We start from the raw sequence: 19,624 nt of genomic DNA, 5'->3' as shown, positions 1-19,624 counted from the left end.
ATGGTTTTCTTATACAGATTGTGGCATTAAAATGTAATACCTTGCCATGATGATGAAGGAAGCTGACAACTTTAAAGACACTTTTTTCATCCACTTCTTCAAGTAAGTGCTCATCAATGAATACTTAAGGAAATAAGATTAAAAACTTTCAAAAAAAATTTTAAAAAGCCCAAAGCAAGTTTCTTCAAATGTCATTGAAAGTTTGGGCAATTTTCAAGTTCTCTCTTATGGAATATGTTATGTTTCTAATGATTTCTAAGGAGATAATTGAACAATTTTGCAGGGATCTTTCTTTGCTAAGAAAGAGGAATGAAGAGCTTTGGCAAGTAAAACAGAATTTTCCAGTGCAAAGATTAATTTTCTGGACTTTCAAATGTAAGTTTGGACTAAGTTCCTGTGAGGGTTCTGCACCAGATACTCTAAGTGAGGCAGGTCAAAAGGGAGAATCCCAATCTGCATGTGTATACAGAATCAAAGAATGGTTTTGGCTGGAAGGAATGTTAAAGCTCATCTTATTACAACTCCCCTGCCATGGGGAGGGACCCCTCCTGCTAAACCAGGTTGCCCCAAGTCCCATCTAACCTGGCTTTGAACACTTCCAGGGTTGGGGCATCCACAGCTTCCCTGGGCAACCTGTGCCAGTGTGCAGGTGCACTTTATACACTTTATGGCAAAAAAAAACCAAAACCAAAACCAAACAAACAAAAACAAAAACAAAACAAAAAAACACCCAAAAAACCCCTTTTGCTTCTGCACAGGATCAAGAGCTGCAACATCAATATACTACATGACAATCAATGATGTCACATGCAACTATGCCTTTTGAGGTGGCAGAATTTCTCTGTGCTCTTACAGAATCACATTGTATGTATTCAATTACTGCTCCAATAAAATAGTAATTTCAAGCTTTATAAAAAGTACTCTCTGTGAGCAGAGGGGTTGGATAAGGTGACGTCCAGATGCCCTTTCACATATTCAGTGACATTAAGTTTTGTTGAGAGAAAAAAAAAAAGAAAAAAAACGTAGCAACTTCTTGTGCATTATTCCCATTCCTCCTCCTTAGCAAGCATGGATTGAAGTTAAGATGAAAGACAGAAAATTACCCAAACCTCCCTTTTCAGTAATTAGAGTTTTTAAGGAAAAAACCCCAACATTATAAAATACTTTCCTAGCTTATAGGGTAACACCTGGCTACCATGAATGCATGGTGCAGTTATGTTTCCCCTTTCTTTCAAGACAATCAGAAGAAAAAGTAAACTGCTCTCAATCAAAAGTAAAAACATAACAATTATGAACTAACTTGAAAGTGAAATTGAAATACTGTGCTGAGTCATTGCAGGAAAACAAACATTCTTGTTTATCAAGTTGAACTACACTTTTGTATTGATCCTTTAAAATGTGCCGAACCATGACAGTTATTTCTGCACTGCTTTTGAATATTGTCTTTGATTTTAATATGATTTGGAACTTTTCCTAGACTCAAAGTCTTACAGAATGCATATACTTACTCAAAAGCTCTAAAAAGACAGAAAATATAGGTCTTAAAATTTTGTATCCACAGATGAGCACTGAAAACAATCATAATGCAGTACCAAAAAACTAAATGGTTCTATAAAATTTTCTACCAGTTAATAGTAAAACCGTGGTAGGCCATGACTAAAAAAAGACAAAGAATCCCTTCCCCCTACCCAAAGAAACTCCAATACTTTGGCTGCCACATCCAGAACTGCATGACCTGTTTTTAGCAATTTATATCAATAAACTTGTCTTTTGAGCCAGGTAAATGCCTAGAGGCATCATGCCTTCTGTCAAATGAAATAAACAAACCACTACATTTGCAACATCAGCTTGCAAGAAATCATTAGGATCCTGTGCAGCATTTACTGGGGGACTGTTTGATGCAAAACAGTGTGTCACTGAGGAGCATCCTTTTCTATCCCATTCCTTAATACAAATATGCTAACAAGGCTGTAATCGACATTAATTGTAATGCTTTTTCCTCCTCAGTGGTTTTTCCTTTCACTGTCTGCTAGGACAGATACTGCTGAAGGGCAGTGGACAGACACACGGATGTGTGCTCCGAGCTGCAAGACTGAGTAATGTGTTCTGACACATACACTTGACACACAACTTTGAAAAATAAGGGGACAGTACTACTGGCTTCCTCTAACTTTCTTCTACTCATAAGTGACAGATCTTCATTGTCTCCCATCTCTGATGAAATCTGAGCTGGAGGGAGTCAGGGGAGCCTGTGGTGCCACTGGGACTATCAGTTATACAGATGTGAGCTACTGAAATAAGTGTGTCTAAAAGGTTGTACTTCCCTGATGCTTATCTAAGTAAAGGAGGTTTTCTTCATTATGGCTGAGATCCTCTTGCCAGCAAGTTTTCTGAAATGAATTTTTGCCTTTAAATTTTACAGGAAAATGTCTCTTATCATGATTCTCTCAGGATACTGAGTAAGTAGGACTCAAGTTCTCATTTACTCTAACTGCCCTTTACAACATTTTTCATAGGAAGGTGTCATAATAGACATATATGCAATAGCTAAATAAAAGAAATGTAATGTAAATAGCAGTTCAAGTGTTTCTGGCAACCGTGTCTTGTCCATGGCCATTGAGGGATAAGAAGGGAAAGGACAGAAAAAAACCCTTTTTTTACTACAAAATGTATGCTGTATTGAGAAAATGTTCCCTGGAGTTCACTCATTTACTATTTTTTTTAAAGTTTTAAAAAAGAGATTCTTTGCATAATCCAACTATCCCTAAGCAGACTGCAGGAACATTTCTAATATGCCTAATGAGTTACCCAGTTACAGCTATAGCTGCTTTTTCCATATATTTACTCAGGTATCATAGTAAAGGGTATGTTTTAGCATTGTCTCCTTCCATGGCATGTCTCCTTCCATGGCAAACCCCAGAAAAATGCAGGGAGAGAGATCCCACTCCTCCTGTGCCTTGAGAGGGAAAGGCTGCACTGTGGATTCATGGCATCAGCACTGCTCCCAGGTTTTGGTTTTCTTGGGAAAACAAGTTTTTTTGTCCCAGTTTCCTCCACTCAAACTGACAGCAGATTTACTGAACACGTCTCTTGGAGGAGTTTCTAAGAACCTCTGCAGATTAATTAAGATTGATGTGAGAATCGAGAACATACACTTATGTCTGGTTTCAGTACTCCTGGTACATAAAAGGATAAATTATTTTAATTGCTTCATTCAGAACAATTCAAAGTCATGCTGTTCACATACCACAGAGACATGGGAAATTTTTGCATCTTTATAGTGGATGACAACTCTAAGCAGAGTCTTGTAGCCAGGACTCTGAAAAAAGAGCCAAACTATCTGGGGATTGTATTTAAATTGAGAGAATAATTCACATTTGACAGCATTTTCTTTAAGAGGTGCGTAAATTCAAACACAACAATTTTTAGAAGTAATACTTGAAATAATATTTTAAATATACAATTATTTTATAGTACTAGCTACAAAAAGAGCAGTTTAATATTATAAGTAGTGCCAGGATATGGTGCATGTTTTCACTTTAAAATGTTCGACTGCTACAACCACAACTTCCAGCAGAGTCTTGGTTCGTAGGGTATAGTTTTTCCCAGTATTAAAACATTTGCCTTTGGGGATATAACTTCAATCAGGCAGATTACATCAGAATGGATCAAGCTCAGGCTGCATATTTACACAGACATTGCACATACTTGCTTCACTAGCGCAGTAGCATGGCAGCCACCTGATGTGAACCAAACTTAAAACTGACAAATTCTAATTTTACTGACTTTGATGTTTGTGGTGAAATTTTGTTGGGTTTTTTGTTTGTTTATTTTAGGTTTTGTTTTTGAGTTTTGTGGTGTTTGTTTGGTTTTCTTTTTTTTTTTTTTTTTTTTTTCCCTTGCTTAGGGTTTTTTAATATTCACTATTGGATAAAACACTGTAGAAAAAATACAGATACAATGCTAAAAAAACTCTGAAGATACATAACACATCATGTAGATAGTACAAGAAAAAAAGAGCGTTTATCAGCAATAAAGAAAATAGAGATAGAAATGCTTTAAGTCAGTTTTCTTTATTACAAAAAATGAAGACAAATTGCATGAACTAAAATGAACTTTGAACAACAGATGAAAGACACAAAGTTACATACATTTCTTGACATTGCGTTTGGAAAGGTTCTGAGGGACATCACAGTTACACCATGCACACATTCTTCAGGGACAAAGCAGAGATGACAACAAGCGCTGCATGCATGAAGAAATCAGTGGAGCAAAATGGTAGTGAATTATGAACAAGATAAAAATAAGCAATGTTTTGCAAATTAAAATTAACTACTTTAAATCCAGATTTTTTTCCTTGCCTTTCACACTGTTTTTGAAAACAGAAACTTGCAGATGTTGCAGTGTATCCAATATTTTTCACAGAATTAGTTTTTTACTATATTGTATGTATTTTCATTTGTAATTCTGTTGGAAACACACACTGAGAAAGATTTACTTTGCTTCTATTATGGGCGCTTAATGCATGCATTAAAATTTAAATTTTATGTAAATTAAATATGTACTGGAAATTGCCTCTACAAAAATGGTGAACATGTAAAATAAATATACAGAACTGTTAATAAGAATATTGTACAACATAATGATAATATGGTGGCAAGCATTACAACCACAGCTCCTTGGGACTTCAGACCCTATAACAAATATACAAAAATGGATATTCCTACCTCAGTTTCTTGCTCTAGTTGTAAAATACCAAAACTTAGCATAGCTCTCAGGTGTACTGCTTACATATAGGTGCAGTTTCTAAACAGGCAACATCTCTACACTTAGTATTTGATGCTATCAGCTTTATTCTAAGATGTTATTGACATTAAAGGGAAAAGGTGATTTTCCATCACATACATTATCTCTGATAAGTAAGTAGCAATGGAAAACTGAATGTTCCTTATATGCCTGAAGAAAATTAATGGATTAAGTAAATGTGATAAGCATAAACAAACCTTAAATGAAGGAAAGATTTCAGTGATGCTATTATAGGCCTTAGAAGCTACATATCTCTATATAATATTCAAGCTGCATCCTAAAATCAACAGTTCCTTTTTTTCCTTTGCTCCTAAAATTCCTGAAAAAATGAACAATCAGAAATCATCAACATACTGGACAACAGATAGAGAATTGGCCACTACTAGCATAATCACAAATTGTATACAAATCTCCATTATGTCTTAAAAAAAATCCACCCTGTTCTTTTCACGTTAATTAGTTAATTCCACATTTGTATACATAATTGCCTATGCAGGTTTCCATGATGAAAAGCAATTATGTGCTAAGATCCTGAAAACTGACTGAGAACTGGTCATAAAGTTAGGTGCATAATTAAACCATCATATTTGTTAATCTTTTAAATAAATATTGTTCACATGCACAACATATTTTTTTCATCAGTGCTTGGCCTTATACTTTTACAAACGACTTAAATGCAATGTTGTTTTTTTATTTGGTAATAGTATGTTTTGTACACCTCACAAAACCACTCAGAAGTTCTATTTTATTCCCAGTGTAGGCAATATGCTTGTCTATTTCTGGGCAATATTTTTCCTATTTAGAGAGACAGCAATTTATATTCTAATAACCTTACAGCAGTAAATAAGGAATCACATTTGAAGTTGCATTATGTAAATGCTTTGAATTGTGAACAATTTTATATGTTAGGAACTTGTCAAAACTCTGGGAAGAAGAAAGACAACAAATAAAATCTGATTAGGAAAGAAGGCAGCCTTAGACTCTAAAGGTTGTAAATCAGAACATCCAAAAAATACCACTCCTTAGAGATATATTGCTATATCACAGAATAATCATTACCCTTTTTAAGTTTCTGTGCCACCAATTTGGATTTAAAGCATATGATCAGCATAGAATATTTTAGGACTCTGGTCTCACAGAGAGTTTAATATTAGCATTTCAAAATATGTGACAATGTTAAAAAATAGCAACATTTTACACTGTCAGTCATAAGACCTAAAATCCCTTTTACAATTACAGCATTTAAAGGAACAAATTTACTTATCTAACATTTAAATACTAATGTCAGAAGTATATTGAATTCAATTCGTGAAGACATATTTATCATTTTAATAGAGTTTAAATTAAATGTTTAAGCTGTTCAGTCTATATCTATGAACTGTAATTTAATTTGAGAATGTCTCTGTTCATTTTTGTCTAATTCTTGTCTGTAAGAAGCCAAGATTTCAAAATCTTCTGAATATTCCCACCGATTGCACAACATACCATGAAATAACCTCGCTCTCACTGTTTTTAAAAGTACAATTATGAAACACTCATAAAGAGTTACTATAAACAATGCTGCATTAGTTATTCATCTGAGGAGATATATGACAACCCAAGGAAATTCTTCTCTTCCACTTTTTCTTTCTTATGACACAGGTTTTGGGTCACTGCCCAGAACTGCCTGGATCTGCAGTCACATAATCTCCATAATATTGGCTTAACTCATTCTCTTTGGAACTCGATGGGAAGAGGAAGGCCAAAAGAAAAGGATCACATTCAAAGTACTCTATAACCTCAAAATACAAAGCACAGAATAATTTAAATTGGAGCAGACCTAAAATTTCTCTCACTTAATGGAGAAAATTTATGTAGTCCCACCTGAAGCTACTATCAGTTGGAAATAAAAGATAAGTGATCCAAATTTGTCTCTTTATCCCGCTGGCATTGCGACACTGAGGATAAAAGCCAACTTGCCATTCATAATGTATATTTAGCTGCTAAATTTTCTCAAGGCTTTTCATTATCTCCTTCACAGTATATTTGGAGAGCTCACAGCTAATCAGTCTCTGCACCCTAATTCCTATCTTGTCTTCTATACTTATCTGCAATGTTAGAATAACTTGCTAAGATAATAAAATATAGCTTGTAAAGAGCTCTTCAAATGTCTTACCAGAGTAGAAAAACGATATGGGAATTTTCATTTTTCTGCTTTTCTGCATACCTGTAGTAGTGTATTGTCTTGCTTTATTAAAAGAAAAATTAGGAACAATAACAAGTATGTGGAAGGTGAAAATATATTAGACAACATTTAGTAGAATAGCATTAAAGTTTTAAATTTCAGAAAATTAGGAAAATAAGGAAATATTTGGATCAGACTGTCTGTGAAACCTTGTAAGACCCTATTTGATGTTTCAGTTTATGAGACAATGTAAGTGTTACTCAAGACTCTTTAATCCCGTGGCAGGTGTACATTGGTTTTGATTGCATCTGCAATTTGGTTTTCATTACTGTTCACATCAGCAACTATGTGTCCACAAGAGCAGATTCTCTTCCCTCATGTGCATGCAGTGCCTGTCTTACAGTGGGATCAGAATGCAACAGGGATGTGGCTGCAAAGAGGAGCTCCTAGAAAGAATTTGCTGCTCCCCTGGACCAAAAGGGAGGCCCAGTATTTGTGCACCACTGAGCTCCTGCAGACAGAAAGATCTCCCAGCAGTGGTCTGTAGTGTGCTTGTACCATGGGTTTCTTTCCCTCTAGCATCTACTACAGCATCTACTTATTAAATACTAGCCAATCATCAGTTCTTGGATGGTAAATAGAGATATCCTTGCAATTTTGTTATTTTTGTTACCACAGAAGGCTGTAGTGACAACAGTGGTAACAACAAATATTTTCATTATCTGGATTTTTGAAATGGTAAGAGAAAAAAAAAATAAAATAAAAACTTCTTTCAAAAGTTTCTGCCCAAGGTGATCCTTTCAATAAATTTAAATCTGGCATTAGCAACAGCACTTGTCTGAGTTATACTCAATTGAAAATACGTTCTCAGATCTGAAAGTTTTTGTAATGTATGTGTAGCTAGTAATTCCAAATCTGCTGTGACACAGTTAAAATGAAAAATTTCATTAATAATATGATCTAGACATCATTAAAGTGCTTAATAATTTAAAAAATAAATAATATATATTGGAAGAACATTTATACAACTAAATTACAGAGTCCACATATATTGTTTGTGCATGGAAAATGGGCTTTCTCCTGACTGATCCCAAATGGGAGCCCAAAGTTTCAAATCCTATGAAATTAGAGGAGAAAATGTCTTTCTTTACCATAGTATGTCTGGCACTCATCAATGTCATCATTTCAAAGTAATGTCATGACATTAAGTGAAAGTGACAGAACATAGTGGCAAGAGCCACGGATGGAATAGTGGCTCTATTTTACAGTGAGAGCTTTTCTGCAGATCACAATGAAACCAATGTTTTCTAGATAGCAATCTTTTCCATTCCAGATATTTCATTACACTAAATACGTGAATTATTTTAAGAAGTATTTCTGTCAATAAATTAGTCTATAGACTTACACACATGCATTCTGAAGACATCTTATTTGTGACATAGTCCAATTTTCTAAAATGACTGTTAGCTGGTTTAGATGAGGAGAGGTTTCATTATTGATGTCCTAAAGTAAAGACTTCCAAAAATATTTCAAAACTGGCAAAAATCATCATAATCAATACTTCTAAGAAATAAGAAAATCGCCTGAGCGAAGATACACAGATACTTAAATCTGACCAATTGATTTCAAATTTGTAAGATTATTTAGATCCCAAAAGGTATGAACTATGGGGAGAAAAAAAATCAACATACAATTTATCAGGTTTGTTATATTTAATAACAATTTGAAGGGACCTGTCTTAAAATAAATATTTAATTCTGCCTTAGCTTTAAAGTGCATTTTTTTCTCAGGTTATTCTGTATGCAAGAGAGAAATGAACCATAGGCCTAGACGGCTACATAAATTTTAAAATCAAATATATGCAATAAAATATCTATATGAACCTTTATTACACAAAATCTTTTTCCTGAGGTTTTGCACACACTACTGCAGCACTCATAAGCAATGTTTTTAATATGTAAAATAGGAAAAAAAAAGGTTTTTCCATTTTTTCTGCTGGTCAAAATTGAACTACTGGAGCTTCCAAATCCAACAGATGCCAATAGGCAGGGACCTATTTTATGTGCTGAGGCATGGCAGTAGTGAGGCACAGAAAAAGCATTTGAAATGAAACACTACCAACTAAAACAGTTCATAAATAATTAAGTAGGGAAGACACGCTTGTTAAAATCCATCAGAAAGTACAAAACATGTCTTTATTCACAGAACCATAGAATGGCCTGGGTTGGGAGGGACCTTAAAGATCATCCAACCCTCTGCTGTGGACAGGGACACCTTCCACCAGACCAGGTTTCTCAGAGATCCATCCAGCCTGGACTTTAACATTTTTTTATTAAGCATAAAGTTTTAAGTATCTTGTGCAAGGAACCAGTGCAAGGACAACCCTTTCCAAAGGATTAATACAAAATGAAAATACTCTCCTGAAAGATGAATTGGTGGTGTACCTGGAAAGCCATGCAACTGACAATGGGAAGGTCTCTGCATGGATTTCTCATAAGCAAAATCTAGTTGAGAAAATAGAACCAAATCACATTGATCAGACTCAGTAAGTAAAATTCTCCATGTTCTGTCCAACTGGAACGTCAACCTGTTGAATTTGTCACAAAACTCACCAGGCTTCCAAAAGCCCAATGAAGAATTTTGCACACACAGACTGAAGCACTTGCCCAATTTAGGATCTTGAATAAGAAAGAAAACTTTGGAAGAGGTATAGAAAAGTAGTGTTTTTTTTTTTTTTACGGTGTGTGTTAATTTTCCCACAAATAAAAACTAAGAGAGATAGGAAGAATACATATTGCTTGCCTTATCATCAACAGTATAAAAACATGCACCAGAAACTTATGACTACAATGAGAGAGAAAACAGCAGCATTCAGCTGCAGGGACTGGCCTCCATTTTCACGTCTAGTAGCTTCACAGCATCTGTCTGTGTGGATAAGAATTGTTATAGAAAATCAAGAGTGTGAAAAAGAAGCAAATTTTAGAAAAAAAAGTGGAAAAGTTGAGACAGCATGAAAAAGAAAGTATCCAAAGGAAAAAAAAAAGAGACAGTGAGAAAGAAAAAAAGAGAGAAAAAAATTAATATTTACATTGGGCCAAAGACAGTCACTTGCAAAACATTACTCATACAACCTCAAATTATGATTAAAGCATAGATGGAATGGCAACCATTGAAGTACCCTGGTAAAATCTGTATACTATAGTACTAAAACTGTGGAAAAGGTTTGCCTCCATAACAGCAGTGTGGTCCTCCACAGCAGTCAAAGTAGCAAACTGTTTGGTCTAATTTTAAAATAATTTATTTAAGTGCTTAACCTGAAACATGTTTCTTGCTTCCCCTTGAGACCATTCAGCCAAGCCCAATCTAAACATAATTTTCACTTTTATGCTGGAGGTAAAACTGCCATGTAGCATCTATCAGAACTAGTGACTAATATTGAAAGCGAGGATTATTGAAAGAAAGGAGAAACACCAGCCTATAGGCTGAAAGGAAACTAGAACTGTGTCGATAATTACACAGAAAGAAAGTTCCAATCATATGCAAGAAGAGACAAACTCGTTTATCTATTTCTCCTCGCTAATGGCTTTATCTTGTTCCTGAATTATTGTAGGAATTCACAATGGGCCACCATGAAAACTGGCTTCAATAATATGGACACAGGTCCAATTAAAATATGAATGACTCATGCAATTAGCACATAAAGCTGGGTAATTAGATATTGACTTTGACACTGGGGTGGGAACAAAGCAGCTTTTTAGACATGCCCATCCTCACAGTATGTCTGGTTAAAATTACAAAGTTCGAATAAAATTTTTTTTATATACAAATATTTATATTGAAGATTCATTTTTTGGCAAACAACACAGTCGAATTTATGCAGTATATAGTGTATTGACTATTTTTTCCAGCTACAGTGACACAATAATTGTGTTGGTAGTGACTAATGTCAGTGTTAAACTATTTTTTTGAAAAAGACTTCAAAAGAAATTAAAATGTATAAAACCTTATCCAGTATAAACAATAACCTTGGTTAAGTCTTTACTTTAAAATTGATTTAAGAAATTCTATTGGAAGCAGATGAAAACCATAAAGCTATATATAGTCTTGTGTGCATAATATTTAACCAGTGCATTATCTGCTTGTCACACAAATGTCCCTATTCCTGCACAAATAGATGTGTGAGAACTATCATATGTAGATAATAATCAAGTGGAAAAGGCAGCAATATAAATAAACTAAAAACAACTTTGGACATTATTCTATCCTCATCCATATTTCTACTGTGGTGTTTTCAATGATACATATTGTGCTCAAGCTGTTCAAAATTCACAAGTTCCTTTCTTAAGACTTAAATAGTATGGTCCATATAGTCATAGAAAAAAATCCCACAAACCTTGAGCACATTAAACGTCCACATTTACTTCAATAATTCAGCTTTTAAATATTTTCAGAGAATATACCTAAGCATTTCATCTGTTAATTGGCACTCAGGGTTATTTTAATTAGAAAGCATCATAATGCTAGCAATTACCTGCAACAAATAATGATTTAAGTACCATACTTATAAAGAGTGGCCTTGCACTCCAACATCAAACATCTGTACTGATTTTCTTTTTTTTTCTTCATAGCATTCAAAAAAAATAAGCAGACTAAAATTCATATGATAAAAGAAAAAAATTTAATTCCTTTTGAAGCAGAAATTCTGAGAATACAGAATAGCTCTTTGATTGCTGCTCCTCTGCTATTCAGTGGTAGTAAATGTCTGTGATAGCTGTACCATAAGAATTTGATTTTATAAAAAATAGTGTATTTTTTTCTTGTTAACATCCTCGATGGTGCAAGCCTTTGTGTCTCTCTCTCTGATTCATATCAAATAACTTCTATCAATTTTAGAGAGGGATTTCTATCCCTTTTAATGTAATAACTTTAGTTTTGCAGGAGATAGAGCAAAAAGCTGGTTTTAGCCTAGAGCAAGAACATGCCCTATCACTTTCAACAGTGATCATCTCCAGGATTTGATGAGAAATGGCTCTTATTCAGCAAATTCTAGCACTGGTTTGCAAAAAAACCCCCAAACAAATGGGTTTTGTGAGGGCTGTTATCTTTCTGAAGTTTTAGATATTAATTAATCTGACTGGTGTGAGTCCTACCAACTTCTTTTCTCAAAGCAGGAGATCTCAGAGATACATTTCATCTCTCTATTCTCTTCAGAAAATAAAATACCAAAATTATTCTTCCATCACAGCAATACTGGATGAAGAATTTACTTTACACTTCTAGCTCAGGATTACGATCTGAACAAATGTCAGACAAAAGCCTTCATTTCAAATTCTTATTTTGGAATTACAGTATCCTTCAGCTATGAGAAAATGAGTCAGGTAACTACAGAAGGATAATGCTGCAGCTCTTCTTGCCTTGGGAATATGATCAGAGCTCCAAGGAGACTGACATCCCACAGGCTTTCCTTTTTGACTCCTGCATTTTGTTCTTCATTTTAGATTTAGCTAAAACCCTAGCTAGTCAGATCTGTAGAAGCAGACTGAGAAACCCTGTAGTGCACAAAGTCATACTAAAGAGATACTAATTATCAGCTAAAAAAATTCAGATCCGTGGAATGGAAATTTTACCCATAAAAATCTTTCAAACTTCTTCTGAGTTCTTTCTTTGTGGTTTAAATTTACTGCAGCTGTCCAAATTGGCATAAGGATCAAGGGTCAGAAAATTTCAACTATTCTTTTCTGAATCATTCCAGTTGTTAGAAGTGTGTGAGGGTTTAATACAATATTTTGCCTACTGCACCACAGAGAATTTTACTTCTATTCTCAGATAAGACTTTATAAAGAAATTACAGGAATGTTTTAATTTTGAAGCTTCCATTCTCTGACAAATTTAGTGAAATTGTCAGCTATATTCAAAAGTTATCAGAAGCCACAAGCTGATGGATTTTTGTGCATGTACACACACACACAGAGAAAGGCAGTGTAGTCACAAACCATAGGTTTAAAATCAGGCCAATCCTGAAAAATTCTAGTCTTTTTTATGGAGATTTAAACAGTCAATTTGTAAGCCACAAGTGACAACATTTGGTCCTGGTTCAAGTACCTACTGGCAGTATTTCTAGCTTTTTCTATGGAAAGAGAATACAAAAGAAGACTAAAAGCCCCCACAGTTCCCCTAATCTAACTTTTAATGATGAATCTAACTTTTGAATTAACTTTAGAAACATAACTTTAGAATTCAGAATAGGTACCAGGAGCCAGATCAGGATTCAGTATGGGTTTCAATCCTGTTCAACATCAACAATTTGGGTGATGAGGCGCAGAGTACCCTCAGCAGTTTTTCTGATGACACACATCTCAGAGGAGTGGCTGAAGAAGCAGACATTTGTGTTGCCTGCAAGAGGCACCTCAGCAAGCCAGAGGAATGGGCTGATAGGAACATCAGGAAGTTCAACAAGAGGAAGTGCAAATCTCTGTCCCTTGGAAAAAGCAATCCTGGTCAGCAGTTCACAGCTAAGGGGCACCCAGCTGGAAAGCTGCCTGGCAGAAAAGGGCCTGGGGGTCCTGCTGGACACCAAGTTTAACAAGAGGCAGCAGTGTGTTCTCAAGGCAAGAAAGGTTAATGGAAATGACAGCAGAGGGCTTGGCCATGAGATCCTGCTCTCATGTCACACGCTGACCTTGAGACATGGTTGCGATCACATAAAATCTGATTTCAAACAGGTATGAAACGGTTTAAAATCTAGGGAAAATGTTTCAAAGGACACAAAAGCTGTTCAGTTTGGAAGCTTGACCACAGTCAACAAATGTTAGACAGTTTTGTGGTGGAGAACAGAACATGAGTGAGGAAGGTGGCTTTTTGGCTTCTCTTAGTGGATGCATGGTCAGGGGCGAGTCAACCCTTCAGAGAAAGGGAGCTATACCCTTCAGAGCCAGGAAACTCTGCACCAGGGCACAGCCCATGGGTTAAAGGGGTGTGAGAGACAGTGTGCAGCAAGGGAATTTGCTCTTTGATTGCAAGAGGTGACAGGAACAAAAACCTACCCCAGCCACACAGATGGGGTCATATAGCATTTATTTCTATCCCCAAAAAGTCACCTAATTGCTTGACTGAGAGCAAAACTTAAGGAAAATACTTGCCCTGAAAGAAAACTGTGAGAATGAGGGAAACTTGCTTCTGTTTTTCTGTAATTAGTAATTTTGAGTTTGTGAATGAAAAATCTTATCCTAGCTTCTATTCTAGCAAAACACTGTCCTTACAGCTCAAAAGCTCTAGTAATACATCATAAAATGTATATACATAAATGCAAACCCAAATATATACACACATACTTGAAGCAATGATAAGATCTACTTTTATTTTTCATTCACATCAAGACCACTGTATATCCCATTGTTTTTTTTGTAAAAACTACTGATAAAATCATGTTTTACACGGTGATTATCATCTTTGCTATTGGTGGAAAATACCATGTATTTTCTCTCATCCTTCTTTTGCCTCCCACTATATGATTTAAAGTTTAGTGATACATACGCAAAGAAAAAAAAATAAATAAGATGTTCAAAGAATCTAAACATTTTCAGGCATGCAAATAAAAATTACTCTCACAGTTCATGCAGTATTGGAAACAAACAAAAAACACTCCACCTCAAACAACCAATATCACAAAGGAAGAAAAAATGGATCTAAGATGTTCCTCTTCCAAATGTTTTTATATCATTTTCCCACTATTGCACCAAGTTATTAACTTCCAGTGAAAATGAAAAAAAAGTGGCAAAACACATCTTGCAGCCATTTTTAATATATCTACTGCCCTTTCAAAGTACACAGAATTGACTAGATTAAAGTCTTTGGAAAATGGCACCTTCATAAATCTGCTGGTAATACCTGAAAATATATTTACCACTTGCAGAAAAGATCTTTTTTAGGACTTTAAATTCCATCTTCTTTTGAGATTTAATATAAATCTGTACATGTGTTTTTAAGTTGCAACTGTAATGGTTCAGAATGACACTTTTGTATCAGCTGTGGTGTACAAAGACAGGATCTTCTAAATGTAGAAAAAAAGTGCAAGGGCCCATACAAATGGCCTGTAGAGTCAGCTCTGGGAGCTAAAGGACTTTAGCTGTTCCTAGGGGTTTTGATGGCTGCAGAGGTTAGTCCATACTCTCCTAACATAGATAAAGAGCTAAAGCACACAGGTCCTTTAGAAGCTCAACAGTACAGATAGGCAAGAAGAAAATTTTATAAAACATTACAAGTCAGCGCTAAAAATGTAATAAATACTTTGCTCAGAGGCAAACACTCTGAGGTTAGAGTTGAATTGCTAACCAACATCCCTAGTGCGATTTTGGAACACATAAAATACTGCATTTAAGACTGCATCCCTCTTCCTCCAAGCACAAGTCTAAAATATATGTTCATATGCCTAAGTGAAATGTGAAATACAGATATAGATTTGTGACCACAAAAAAATAACTCAAAAAAGTAGGAAAAAAATGGTGTATATATATATATATATGTGTGTGTGTGTGTGTGTGTGTGTGTGTGTGTTTATGTATGAATATACATACATTATTAATTTTATACATACAGTTATTTAAAGCAAAATGTTTTAAGAAGGTTTCCTGGGCATTTCTCAAAGTCAGTGCAAGTTTCCATTGATAAACACTTCAGAAAACCAGGAAGTTTTCATTACAAGGATTACAAATTCTGAGGAACTAATCACAAATGTGAGGGACTCAGTGAATGGATACTGTGTTACAGGTCTAGGAACACATTATTAAATACAGTTGATCTACATTTGGAGGCTGCTGAGGCCAACCATGGGGAAATTTTAAGGAATGTCTATCTCATTCATGCACTTCCCTGATGCCAGAGAGCAATTTGCAGTCTCAAGCTTCTTCCAGACCTAAGACTGTTACTGGAAGATCATCATCTTGTATTATCATGGAATTTGACTGGCAGCCAAATTCCATTTGAGCTGGTACTTGCACACTTCCCTAGCTGTGGATTCGGTTCCCACAGGAGCTGTATATTCACATAAGTAGAGTTTTGGCTTCCAGTTCCTGATCCCAGGGATTACTACTTTTGCCTGAGAGCCAATGGCTTTTGAAAGCACAAATGATCTCCTTCTAAAAAATTTAGAAGCAAAGTTTTGTTTCTTGTGAAAACTGCTATTTCTCTACTAAGCACCCACTGAAGGACGACCAACATATCCTTGCTTACATCTCCCTTCAGTTCTCTGATTTACTGCATTAGCTCCACACACTTCACCAGGGTATTATGTTATATATAGTTAAACTGACAAGATACTTAGAGGACAGCAAAAGTCTTTTGGGATAAGTAATATTCATGAAATTGCATAGATAGGGTCTACAGATTTACTTCTGTTTGAATTTAGAGCCCGACACTCAGTTCAGCTGAAGTGCCACAGATTTGGGCAAATGTAGATGAAAACCTTCAGGAGTCCTAGAGGCTCCTCTATTATTGTAATAATTTTCAATAATTACATTAATTACATTAACAATATGAAAGGAAACCTTTCGCATTACTGTAGATACTAACAGAGCACAGGACAAATGATGCAGATTTCATTCAGAAGTCTACCCACTTTCATTCTTGTTTGCCTATGTCCTTTTCAAAACTCATCTGGAGACACCTAGCTGTTAGTACCAAAGCCTCAAACAAATAATGCATTGTTAGAGTTAACTGACATCAGAAAGAATATTTCTGCTCAAACTTAAACACTTTGTACACAAAATCAATTACATTTGAATAGATGACTTTCAAATTTTTGGAGCATTATGTATATATGTATACAATATTCCATTGTGATTATAATATTATGCCATTTCAAAACAAGATAATCATGCTGACTTATGAATATGAACAGCATTGTTCCACTGATTCTAAATGCCTTTTGACATACTTTTAAAAATCGCCTACAGAATGTTCTTATGATGGGAATTTCACACTCTTTTTCAGGCTTTGAAAAAACAGTTGTCAAGGAAACTAATTAGTTCCACAATCATAATTGCAATAATGATTCATATAAAGAAGACTTGAAGTTAAATAGTGTAACAGACTTCTTGCAGCTACTCAGAGGTTATGGAAGAGCACTGAAAGAAAAAGCCCCTAAGCACCTCTAAAACTGTTTTGAGAGAGAAATGTTCTGTCTTTCTTCTGAAATTAAATTAACTAAGTTACTTTTCAGTTGAATGTCTAGAGACCACCTATGTTATCATTTGCAGAGGAGAATTAAATTTCTCTGCAACAGCAGCTGTGGCAATAGTATGGAATAGTTTGCATAATTATAAAAGGCTAAACTTAGAATACATAGCAAAAGAAGTAATATTTTTGTTTCAAATATGCAAAATTGAAAAATGGCTTATCCCTTCCCTAAGTAAGTTCTTACTTATTTTTCTACTTGACAGATATTTTTATTTCCTTGGGTCAAGGAGTTTCCCTACATTTCTTTCTCCCTTTTCTTTTTCAATCATGGGAAATTTTATTTCTGAATGATGGCAATCACAAGGCTCTGCCTGTTTACAAACAAGTACACAGAACCTATTGAGACTCTGAATTTCAATCAAGATGCAAATCAACTTTACTTCAATTCAAGTGCATAAAACAAATATTTGTACTAGAACTGGATCTGAGTCTGAATGAATTAAAAATGTGTTTTCTTTTCAATAAATAAAAGGTAACTATGTTCCAATATTAAAAAGAATTCAACTGCAATGGAATATTCAAAAATGTTGGAGAGATCTTGAGATAACTTTCCTGAAAATATCTTTGAAGGAAACTCACAATACACAAGAAAAAAATAGTTATTTCAAAATTATTCAAAAATTATCTGATGGCATTCTAGACCATGACTTATCCCAGCTCATTGGCACTGTATCAATGCTAGTTAGGTGTTCAGATTGAAATACAGATAATGATATAGTATACATTTTAATGTATTTGCCACAGTATTTATTTGGTAAGTTTTTTGATTATTCTATTAGACTAACAATTTGAAAAATGGCTGTCAGAAAATACTATGTTAGAGGACTTAGAATCTGATTTTTCAAGTGGTAGTGATGATACTGATCTAATATGGAAATAATTATTAAGCTTGTAGCTCATAATTCTTAATTATTAATTAAGTTTGAAATCCCTTTCTCATAGCCATTTTCTTTATAAAAATTAAAATTACGTACAATACTTCTGAAAATGCCTTATTTTAGGTTAATTGTTAGCTAAATAATTGTTGCATCAAAATAAAGCCTTGTATTGGGAAGCATTAAAGCTCCTACACTCACTCTTAACTAAAATGTAGTTTTTCTTAAATGGAATTTTAAACCTTCTTATTTTCACTCTTAAAAATATGAACAAAGTTTCTATAGATTTCAAATTTTGTAAATCAGCCTCATAGAAGGCTACTGTTTGACCATTATGTTAGGGTGAATCATTCAGACAGTATCTAAACAAGACTATTTGAAGCCTTAATCTCATTGGACACTAAAATAAATGCCTTTATTACATATGTAGCTCAAAGCACATATAGGGATGAGGTTGAAATCGAGAATTCCAGCAAATAATTGGCTTAACCAGACAATAGGCATTACAAGGCAACTTGAAAAACAGGTGTATCTAAAATACTGTATTTCTTGTTAAATGCCATCAGCAGGGTTGAAGAATCAATATTTCTCCTATACTTAAAAATTACTTTATTACTAAGAGAAAAGTAGGAGACAGGGTCCCATTTATGGGTCCTGAATCAAATTTTTGCTGATAATAAAGTCTGCGGTCTCATGTCTCCCCAGTCCAAGAGTTGAGTTACATAAAGCTCAACTATGCACACTGTCCCGTGAGTTGGAAATAATTCACAGAGAGAAAACACGATGGAATTAACTTACCTGTAATAATGTTGGGCTTCGGTGGCATGCTGAATTCATACAATGTTGGCTCAGAATAACCCAGTCTGTTGGCAGCTGTAATTTGCACTTCGTAACCCATGGTCCATTGAAGATGCTCTAGGATAATGTGGTCTCTACTACCCTGTACTTTTTTCTCTAGCCACTGGTCTTCCTTATCTTTCTGTAAAGATAAAAATATTTGTTTCAATTCTTCCAAACTCCTGTAGTATTTGTCTGAAATAATCTAATTTTTGAGTCCTGAGTACTTAGGCTTTTTGTAATTTTGACTACTCCTTATCATGTTTCCACAATGTGGATTTAGAGAATTTTGTGGTCAATCAACCCTTTTAAACTTTTCGGCTTCAATTTTTTCTTTTCTCAAATATTGGTTTTTATTTGATAGAACAGCAGGCTAATCACTTATATAATAAAATAATAAAAATAAACTATGTAAGAAGTTTATTTTATACAGACATTTCAATTGCATTTCAATCAATACCCATTCAAAGAAGCTTGCCATTAAACCCAGTCTTCAACTGTTCATCAGCCCAGCTGTGCTTATATCATACATTAGTTATTTAATAAGAATATATACTAATTGTAGCAATACAACAACATTTCACAAACCAGGTGGTATGCAAGAATATAAACATCACTGAGAAAATATGAAGTACTATGTCTACACCAGTGAGAGGATACATGCAAATCTTTAGGATGCTGTTCTAGACAAAAAAGGATTCTCATAATT

General features: G+C 34.6%; 1 protein-coding gene across 1 annotated transcript in view; it reads right to left on the bottom strand.

Moving 5' to 3' along the window:
- NCAM2 (neural cell adhesion molecule 2) overlaps positions 1–19,624 on the bottom strand; it is a 128,096-nt gene that overhangs the window by 13,744 nt on the left and 94,728 nt on the right. Inside the window, exon 15 of the mRNA XM_066338321.1 lies at positions 18,877–19,057. Within this exon, the coding sequence (XP_066194418.1) occupies positions 18,877–19,057 (181 nt within the window). The remainder of the gene's footprint in view (positions 1–18,876; positions 19,058–19,624) is intronic.

This window comes from Sylvia atricapilla, chromosome 2 (assembly GCF_009819655.1).
Source record: "Sylvia atricapilla isolate bSylAtr1 chromosome 2, bSylAtr1.pri, whole genome shotgun sequence".
In the NCBI taxonomy this organism is placed as follows: Eukaryota; Metazoa; Chordata; class Aves; order Passeriformes; family Sylviidae; genus Sylvia; species Sylvia atricapilla.
This window is presented reverse-complemented; position numbering and strand designations above follow the sequence as displayed.